Raw genomic sequence first — 9,488 nt, forward strand, 5'->3', positions numbered from 1 at the left:
ATAAACAGGCACGAAATTTATACACTAAGAAAATTATACAACAAAAAGTAGCAAACTCAAATAACAAAATAATCAGTATGGAACTGTATAAATGAGAGATTTAACATAAAAACAAACCTTAGTGTCAGCAATATCCAACTGAAGGGTGATAGTGTAAATGTTTTAGAGCATTAGTGGCCAGCAGTGCTTTTAATATGCTTTTTAGTAATTGAGGTAGCATATGTTTGAACTTTGGAGCTGATGAGGAGCTAATGACTTCGGACCTCCTTACCAGGTACAGAAATTAGTATACAGGTATGAAACAGATAAGCTGAAACAGAACAAATTATAAATTAAGTGTGGAATGAATTCTCTACTGCATCGGATGAAATTTCCTCCATTATCTTAAAATGATGCAAACACTCACTCATTCCTGTTCTGGTACATCTTTTTGATAAAAAATTGAATGGAGTTGTTTTTCCATCTGAATTGAAGTATACAACAGTCAGCCTATTACACAAAAGGTAGTACCAATAAAGTTGAAAAGTACCAACTAATCAGCTTAATTCTGATCTTAAGAAAAGTATTAGAAAAAATTATTGTATTAAGATTAGAAAATTTTCTTATCCAAGAAAAAGTTTTAAAAGAAACCCAACATGGTTTTATGATAAGGCTACTCAACAACATTTGCCATATGTGACCTAGTGCAGACAATATTAAAGAAATTGGGTGAGAAAGGAAAGATGGCATGTTTGTGCCAAGATTTCTCACATCCATTTGATATTTCATCTCATGAGCTTCTACTTGATAAACTGGAAACTTATGGGCTACAAGATAGACATGCACGCTCACAAGTCACACACAAAGTGGCCAACATTATTAAGAAGTAGAACTTCAGTCCAGTTATCGTAAAGTGCAGTGTGCCCCAAGGGTCAGTTCTGAGGCCTTTATTGGTCATGTTATATATTAATGATCTGTCCACATGGCACAACAAAAGGTACTTAACTATGCTGATTGCACAACAGTTGTTCATTGGGGACCCAACAAGAATGATCTGGCCAATAATTTTTCTGGTGTATTATTCGAAGAACTAATTCCAAGATAATCACTTAAGCTTAAACATTAGTAAAAGAAAGCCAAATGAACTTCCAAATAGATCATCAAACAGATGGAGTGCAATGGACTGTTGTATCTGATGATGGTGCAGAAATACAATTGGACAATAAAACTTTGTTTGGTGTAATTTTAGACAGACATATCTCTCAGGAGCATCACATTCATCTTTTATGCCAAAAATTAAGAAAATCAATTTACACAATAAGGACAATGTTGCAAGTTCTCAGTTATGAGCAAATTATTATTATCTAACTATGCTTTAGTGCATCCATGTCTCACATATGGAATTAAAGTATGGAGGTGTGCTGCTACCAAGCATGTAAATAGGATGAAACTTCCTGGCAGATTAAAACTGTCTGTTGGTCCAAGACTCAAACTCAGAACCTATGTCTTTCATGGGCAAGTGCTCTATCAAATGAGCCACACAAGTGTCTTCACAGCTCTACTTCCTCCAGTACTTTTTCTCCTACCTTCCAAACTTCAGAGAAGCTCTCCTGCAAAAATTATGTATGTATCTCATTCTAGCTCATAAAAGGGTTACTCCAAAAGCCAGCAAATTTTCTTTTTTTTGTGTATGTGTAGAGAGAACTCAATTTTTCATGAGTGGTTTCTTTTAATCTAAAGGTATTAACAAGGAGTAATATACAGAATAACATACAGATTACATTTGATATGGTGAAACTAATAGAGAACAATTTTGTAAGCTTTTGTAAATTTTTAGCCAAATAATATTCTGAGATGAGTTCATCTTCATAAAACAATATACTTGATATATGAGATAATATATTTAAATTTGCAGCAAACCGGCAAATCAATAGAATAGTTTCATCCCCTGTAGTTTGTTTCTGATTGTTGACATTTATGATGAGGAGTTTATCTTCTCACAATACAATCATTTTACTATAATGTCTTTCAAGTTTTGTATTCTAGCATTTTAACAGGATACTTATAAAGTACATACACTATTTTGTTCTTTTGTTCCACACATATTTGTTCCCCTGTGAGGAATTACTTGTCCCTTTAGTAAATGCTTTAAGAACTTGAAGTACTTTTATCTCTTTATTCATGCAGGACAAACATTTCAGAGATATAAAAGTTACAGAATTTACCTGTTTAGAAAACCCTTTTCATCTCAGCAAAAATTTTTGTGCCCATAGTCAGTAAATTCATTTTCACAAGGAGACATAACATAACTGATGCAACCGCTTACTTGCCACAGGTATCTTTAATACAATAAATGAACCTGAAATTTTGTTAGTGACACTGTTCTAAAAATCAAGACAGTATGTTCTTTACTGAGTACAAGTGACTTGTTCATAACTGAAGTAACTTTTGTAAACATCGATGTTAACATGGCTCTGAAGGAAGTTTAACTGATAAGTGTGTGTTTTAGGAATGGAGTCGACATGGTCGAGCAGTAATACTAACTGCTAGAGGGCAGTGCCTTGAAACAGGAATACAAAGTGAAGTTATGTTATCAGAGTGTCGGCTTGGAGCACTGTCACAACAATGGGATTTCACTGTGGAACTACAAATGCAATATGATTCCTCCGTCCGGATTACGTGATTGTCATAATCAGTTTAAAACATATGTAATAAATCTCATGGAAAAAGATGAGATAATCAACATTATGCTATACACATGTTGTCTTTTTTGTATTTAGGCTACATGTATATGAAAATAGCATTTAGCTATCAAAACTATGTTTTGTGGTGATGAAACAAGAATGTGTAAATGAGAAATCATTCTTATTATAACAGAGACATTTACATAAATGAAATTCACTTCAGGGGCATTACCTAGATAAAATAATGAACTGAGTTAACAATTAAGGTGCTTAAGATGTTAAAGATATAAAAATGTCAATTAATGGCTGTGAAAAATTGAACTAAAAAGAACATTATTTATTTTAATGCCATGATGGACACATGAATATTGTTATTTATAATCATAGACAATGAGATATTACAAGTATATGTGATCTGTTATTTTGCAGATCAGACTGTACATCACAAGTAGAATTCTAAGTTCTCTACCAGCTTCAGCTTGGAATATACTTTCCAAAACATGATTAAGCTAAGACTGTTTCATTCCACAGAGCTGTCACATTCTGTAGTTCTGGTTTATAATAAATTTGTTACTTAAATTTAAAATGTAGTAATATTCTGTAAATTCCCTTAATTCCTGACCAGCTAGAGGGATCTAAATATTACCTGGAAAGGTAAATACACAGTGATCAAATAACTACGACACCTTTTGAGTTATACCTCATAGTGGTGCAAATAATAAATAACTTTTAAGCTTCATAACAACAAATCCAAATTACCTGTACTGGACCAGTACAGTACTTTTTTATCCTCATGAGCTACAAAAATAATTTATTTAGACTGTAGCATAAAAGAAAGTCATGCTGTGTGTATTCCTGTAGTATTACAAGGTAAGCTAAATAAAGTGCATAGTTCATTTGCAGAGGACATTTATGACTGAGTTTTCAAGTGAATGTGTAAACTTATTACTTACTTTTAATTTTTGGAATGTCTGGTCACTGAAGCCTAGACTGACAGGCACTTGCAAACTGATGATAGAATTAATCTCAGCAGTGGATAATGATTTTGAATGGTTTCTACTTGATGCTGAATGAAAATGATGATGATGGATACTGGATTTACAATTCCTTGAGAGATGATTAGTTACCATCCTCCTTCCTTCATATACAAGATGTCCAGTGTAAAACAGTTTTCTTGCAGTCTTGATTTTTTAAGAGAGAGTAGGTTGTTGTGGGAAAGGTGATGAATCATCAGAAAGATCTAGTCACTTCACATTGGCGTGCAAATAGTGCAGTCACGGTTTTTCATGAGTAATGAATTTGAATACTGATCTCATCATCCTGTACTAAATCTATCAAATATAACAGGATGACAAGACAGCTAGGAGTGAGTCACAGTTCTCTGCCAAAAATGGATGTAAGTGCAGCAGAAGAATGTCCTGGTGAGGTTACTACCACTTATTTATTGATGTTTGTTTACAATCAAGGGACTTGGGGAACTGCAAATGATGATGGTGAGCAATGTGAATACTCTATCACCACAACCCTCAGCATGATGGCCTCTAGTTGCTTATAGCCCCTGGACAAAGTACAGGCTACCCACCAGCAGTAGCTGTGTGTACAACCAGCTGCAACAGGTTGCAGTGTCCCAGAGTGAGACGTCCTCAGTTGACACCTCGGCAAAGGAAGGGATGGCTGGTCCAAACAATCTGGAACAGAGGCACTGACTGGCTGTCATATCTGCCAGTAGTACTTCCTGAAGACTTAGTCATGCAGGGGTATGCACAGTCTGACAACACAGAGACGGCTGTTCCCACTGATCACACAGTGCAATGACCAGTGCCATCTGACTCTGGTTGTGGTCTGGTTACTACTCTGGCTTCCTCTTCTGCTGTAGTTTTAGTCCCTCACAATTCCTCATTTCTAAGAAAAAATCTACACTTGAATTTCCATTGAAAATTTTGCTGTATCATAGGCACTAAATTATTCACACTTCACTAATGGTGTCACTTGCTCCTTTTTCACTATTTATACTTTTTCTGAACATGCTAGCTCATGACTCATACATGGAGTGTTCTTTCACAGTTACTTCTGTCCTTTGTCAGACTGTTTCTCATTGGTGAGCAGATTTTAGCTCCATTACAGGGAAGGGATCAGATATCAGTGCGGCTTCCTAGAATTAAAGCTGACTTTCTCTCATCTACTCCTCCTGTATCATCGTCTACAAGTTTACACTAATAATTACTACCTGTCATGAATGACTACAATGTGCTGTGGGCTAAAGCCTTTCTTAACCTGTGGGGAACGAAACTGACCATCATGAACACAATGGTATGTGCACTACCCTATTGTTTTTCGATTCTGGCCTGCGTGAGATCTGTGGTTTGCACACTGTCCTTTTACTCCATATTCTTTTATCTTAGTAGTCTGGAACCACTTATTTACAGCAGTAGGAGATCACAGTAACCATGCTTCAGTCATGGTCTCAAGACATTGTGGCTGAAAATTTTATCTGAAGTACTATAACCTATTATGCTTTTCATTGTTCATTAATTCTTTATTTAATTCCTCCCACTCTCAGAGACATACCCAGTGATAACATGGACACTGTATCAGACCTACCTGTAATGTACAACAGATGTATCATTTTCCAAGCAACAGATGCTATATCAGCCCAGGTGTATGTTATAAATTCCTTTACTTCCATATATCTTTTGACATCTGATAGATTTTCCCACTTTGTCACTTCTTTTGCTTGCTTGGCTATTGTTGGTGAATCGAGCCCTATCATGGACATTTCTTCTTGAAGGACCTGGGACAGTGTAATTGGTGATATCATGTCTAACAACCATCGTCAATCCATGGGTATTTCAGCACTTTTAGTGTTTTGAGACAAGGCCACATGATGTGAAGACAGTGAAACCTAACCACGCATGGGTTTAAAAGGACATTCATGTGAAACCCAGCTTGTGCTATTCATCCACGAAACTCTGAGGGCCATAGACACGGTTTCCCAGGCAGATGTCGTGTTTCTTGACTTCCGCAAGGCATTTGATATAGTTCCCCACAGTCGTTTAATGAACAAAGTAAGAGTGTATGGACTATCAGACCAATTGTGTGATTGGATTGAAGAGTTCCTAGATAACAGAACACAGCATGTCATTCTCGATGGAGAGAAGCCTTCCGAAGTAAGAGTGATATCAGGTGCGCCGCAGGGGAGTGTTGTAGGACGCATTCCTATTCACAATATATATAAATGACCTTGTGGATAACATCAGAAGTTCACTGAGGCTTTTTGCAGATGATGCTGTAGTATATCGAGAGGTTGTAACAATGGAAAATTGTACTGAAATGCAGGAGGATCTGCAACAAATTGACGCATGGTGCAGGGAATGGAAATTGAATCTCAATGTAAACAAGTGTAATGTGCTGCAAATACATAGAAAGAAAGATCCTTTATCATTTAGCAACAATATAGCAGGTCAGCAACTGGAAGCAGTTAATTCCATAAATTATCTGGGAGTAGGCATTAGGAGTGATCTAAAATGGAATGACCATATAAAATTAACCATCACTAATGACAGACTGAAATTCATGGGAAGAATCCTAAGGAAATGCAGTCTGAAAACAAAGGAAGTAGGCTACAGTATGCTTGTTCGCCCACTGCTTGAATACTGCTCACTGGTGTGGGATCTGTACCAGATAGGGTTGATAGAAGAGATAGAGAAGGTCCAACAGAGAGAAGCGTGCTTCATTACAGGATCATTTAGTAATTGCAAAAGCATTATGAAGATGACAGATAGACTCCAGTAGAAGACTCTGCAAGAGAGATGCTCAGTAGCTCAGTACGGGCTTTTGTTGAAGTTTCGAGAACATACCTTCACCGAGGAGTCAAGCAGTATATTGCTCCCTCCTATGTATATCTTGCAAAGAGACCATGAGGATAAAATCAGAGAGATTAGAGCCCACACAGAGGCATACCAACAATCTTTCTTTCCACTAACAATACGAGAAGGGAGAACCGATAGAGGTACTCAAGGTACCCTCCGCCACACACCGTCAGGTGGCTTGCACAGTATAGATGTAGATGTACCATTGTGACACTCTATTATTGTTCTAATTTACCAGAACTGTACCATGGCTTAAACCTTTCTTGATTAACTAGGTAGTAACAGTTAACTATTTTCCCTAGGGGTCACATTTTTCCAGATTATCTCTCCTAGTATTTTTGACTTAGCCATGACCTTAAATCCTAAATTAAGTCTATCTTTAATCATTAATATACACGTTACTCCTATCATCTTCCTTGGCCTAAAGCATGTGCTCTATACACTTCCTACTTTCAATGAAAAAACTTGTGCCTGATCTGCCTTATCCTTCAGAAATTACCAAAGTTTTCAGGGTACCCAAGGTTTCTAACCTCTGATCCAAGCACACACACAGCTGGCTGGTGTAATGCCTTATTAACACAGATTTGATACTTTTCAGATGATTTCTTCAAGTTGTAGTTATTTTTTTCTTGTCAGTTAGCATGAGTGTGAATAGCAGTTATCCTTATATTTCAGAATTTGGAAATATTTATGCACAAGAACTCAGTGGCACATTTTATCTCAAGAAAGAAACATAAACTATCTCATCAGCTTATCACACAACTTAAATGTAAAGTTAAAGGAATAAATAAAGCAGTTACATGTATACTACTTCCTATATATACACTCCTGGAAATTGAAATAAGAACACCGTGAATTCATTGTCCCAGGAAGGGGAAACTTTATTGACACATTCCTGGGGTCAGATACATCACATGATCGCACTGACAGAACCACAGGCACATAGACACAGGCAACAGAGCATGCACAATGTCGGCACTAGTACAGTGTATATCCACCTTTCGCAGCAATGCAGGCTGCTATTCTCCCATGGAGACGATTGTAGAGATGCTGGATGTAGTCCTGTGGAACGGCTTGCCATGCCATTTCCACCTGGCGCCTCAGTTGGACCAGCGTTCGTGCTGGACGTGCAGACCGCGTGAGACGACGCTTCATCCAGTCCCAAACATGCTCAATGGGGGACAGATCTGGAGATCTTGCTGGCCAGGGTAGTTGACTTACACCTTCTAGAGCACGTTGGGTGGCACGGGATACATGCGGACATGCATTGTCCTGTTGGAACAGCAAGTTCCCTTGCCGGTCTAGGAATGGTAGAACGATGGGTTCGATGACGGTTTGGATGTACCGTGCACTATTCAGTGTCCCCTCGACGATCACCAGTGGTGTACGCCGGTGTAGGAGATCGCTCCCCACACCATGATGCCGGGTGTTGGCCCTGTGTGCCACGGTCGTATGCAGTCCTGATTGTGGCGCTCACCTGCACGGCGCCAAACACGCATACGACCATCATTGGCACCAAGCCAGAAGCGACTCTCATCGCTGAAGACGACACGTCTCCATTCGTCCCTCCATTCACGCCTGTCGCGACACCACTGGAGGCGGGTTGCACGATGTTGGGGCATGAGCGGAAGACGGCCTAACGGTGTGCGAGACCGTAGCCCAGCTTCATGGAGACGGTTGCGAATGGTCCTCGCCGATACCCCAGGAGCAACAGTGTCCCTAATTTGCTGGGAAGTGGCGGTGCTGTCCCCTACGGCACTGCGTAGGATCCTACGGTCTTGGCGTGCATCCATGCGTCGCTGCGGTCCGGTCCCAGGTCGACGAGCACGTGCACCTTCCGCCGACCACTGGTGACAACATCGATGTACTGTGGAGACCTCACGCCCCACGTGTTGAGCAATTCGGCGGTACGTCCACCCGGCCTCCCGCATGCCCACTATATGCCCTCGCTCAAAGTCCATCAACTGCACATACGGTTCACGTCCACGCTGTCGCGGCATGCTACCAGTGTTAAAGACTGCAATGGAGCTCCGTATGCCACGGCAAACTGGCTGACACTGACGGCGGCGGTGCACAAATGCTGTGCAGCTAGCGCCATTCGACAGCCAACACCGCGGTTCCCGATGTGTCCGCTGTGCCGTGCGTGTGATCATTGCTTGTACAGCCCTCTCGCAGTGTCTGGAGCAAGTATGGTGGGTCTGACACACCGGTGTCAATGTGTTCTTTTTTCCATTTCCAGGAGTGTATTTTTTAAATGGCATAGTGCATACCAACAACAGGATATTCTGATTCACATATTTTACTTGCAAAATCTTCTCATGTCAGGCAGAAAACAGTATATTAAACATGCTGCAAACATTTCTATTCAATATTGTGGTGTCTACAACACTGCTACCACATAATCAGTACAACATCAATGGATACTCATTTATTACAATAACACAAAATCATAACAACCAGTTCAAGTATGACATTTGTCAGAACCTGTTCTGGCTGAGAACAAGTCCAATACACAACATACTCACTCTCCAGAACTAAACACTGTCTAGAGCTGTCTATTATTGTTCTTGCTAAGCAGTCATGGCTACAAAACTGCTGTACCCATGGACTGAAGAATCCAGGTGAAGACTGTGGATCACAGATTTGAGACAAGAGTGCTGCTAACTCACTGGAGCATGAGTTAAATAGCCATATGGATTGATACTGGGAATCTGCATGATTGATTGTGGCTGTCGAGTGGTATCACGTATCCACTCATGGCTTCTCAAGTAGTGATGTCATCCCTCATCCTGATTTGCGCACATGACAGAGATGCACAAAGTAGTGCAGTCATCACTGGGAGCCTCTCTTTAACATGGTTAAGTACTCACTGCTTTTGCCTCATCTTAATGTAGGCCTTAACGCTCACCACCCATGACAGAAGGGCAGACTACCCGGCGGGAGCTGTGGTGTAGCA

At 39.8% G+C, this 9,488-nt stretch overlaps 1 protein-coding gene across 1 annotated transcript in view; it reads left to right on the forward strand.

Annotated features, from left to right (window-relative positions):
• LOC126183868 (polypeptide N-acetylgalactosaminyltransferase 16-like) overlaps positions 1 to 3,241 on the forward strand; it is a gene marked incomplete at its 5' end in the record, with an annotated part of 550,930 nt that extends 547,689 nt beyond the window's left edge. The window contains one exon of the mRNA XM_049926159.1: positions 2,489 to 3,241. Within this exon, the coding sequence (XP_049782116.1) occupies positions 2,489 to 2,662 (174 nt within the window). The remainder of the gene's footprint in view (positions 1 to 2,488) is intronic.
• Positions 3,242 to 9,488: the final 6,247 nt, after the last annotated feature.

The sequence above is a fragment of the Schistocerca cancellata genome, chromosome 4 (assembly GCF_023864275.1).
Source record: "Schistocerca cancellata isolate TAMUIC-IGC-003103 chromosome 4, iqSchCanc2.1, whole genome shotgun sequence".
Lineage (NCBI taxonomy): Eukaryota > Metazoa > Arthropoda > Insecta > Orthoptera > Acrididae > Schistocerca > Schistocerca cancellata.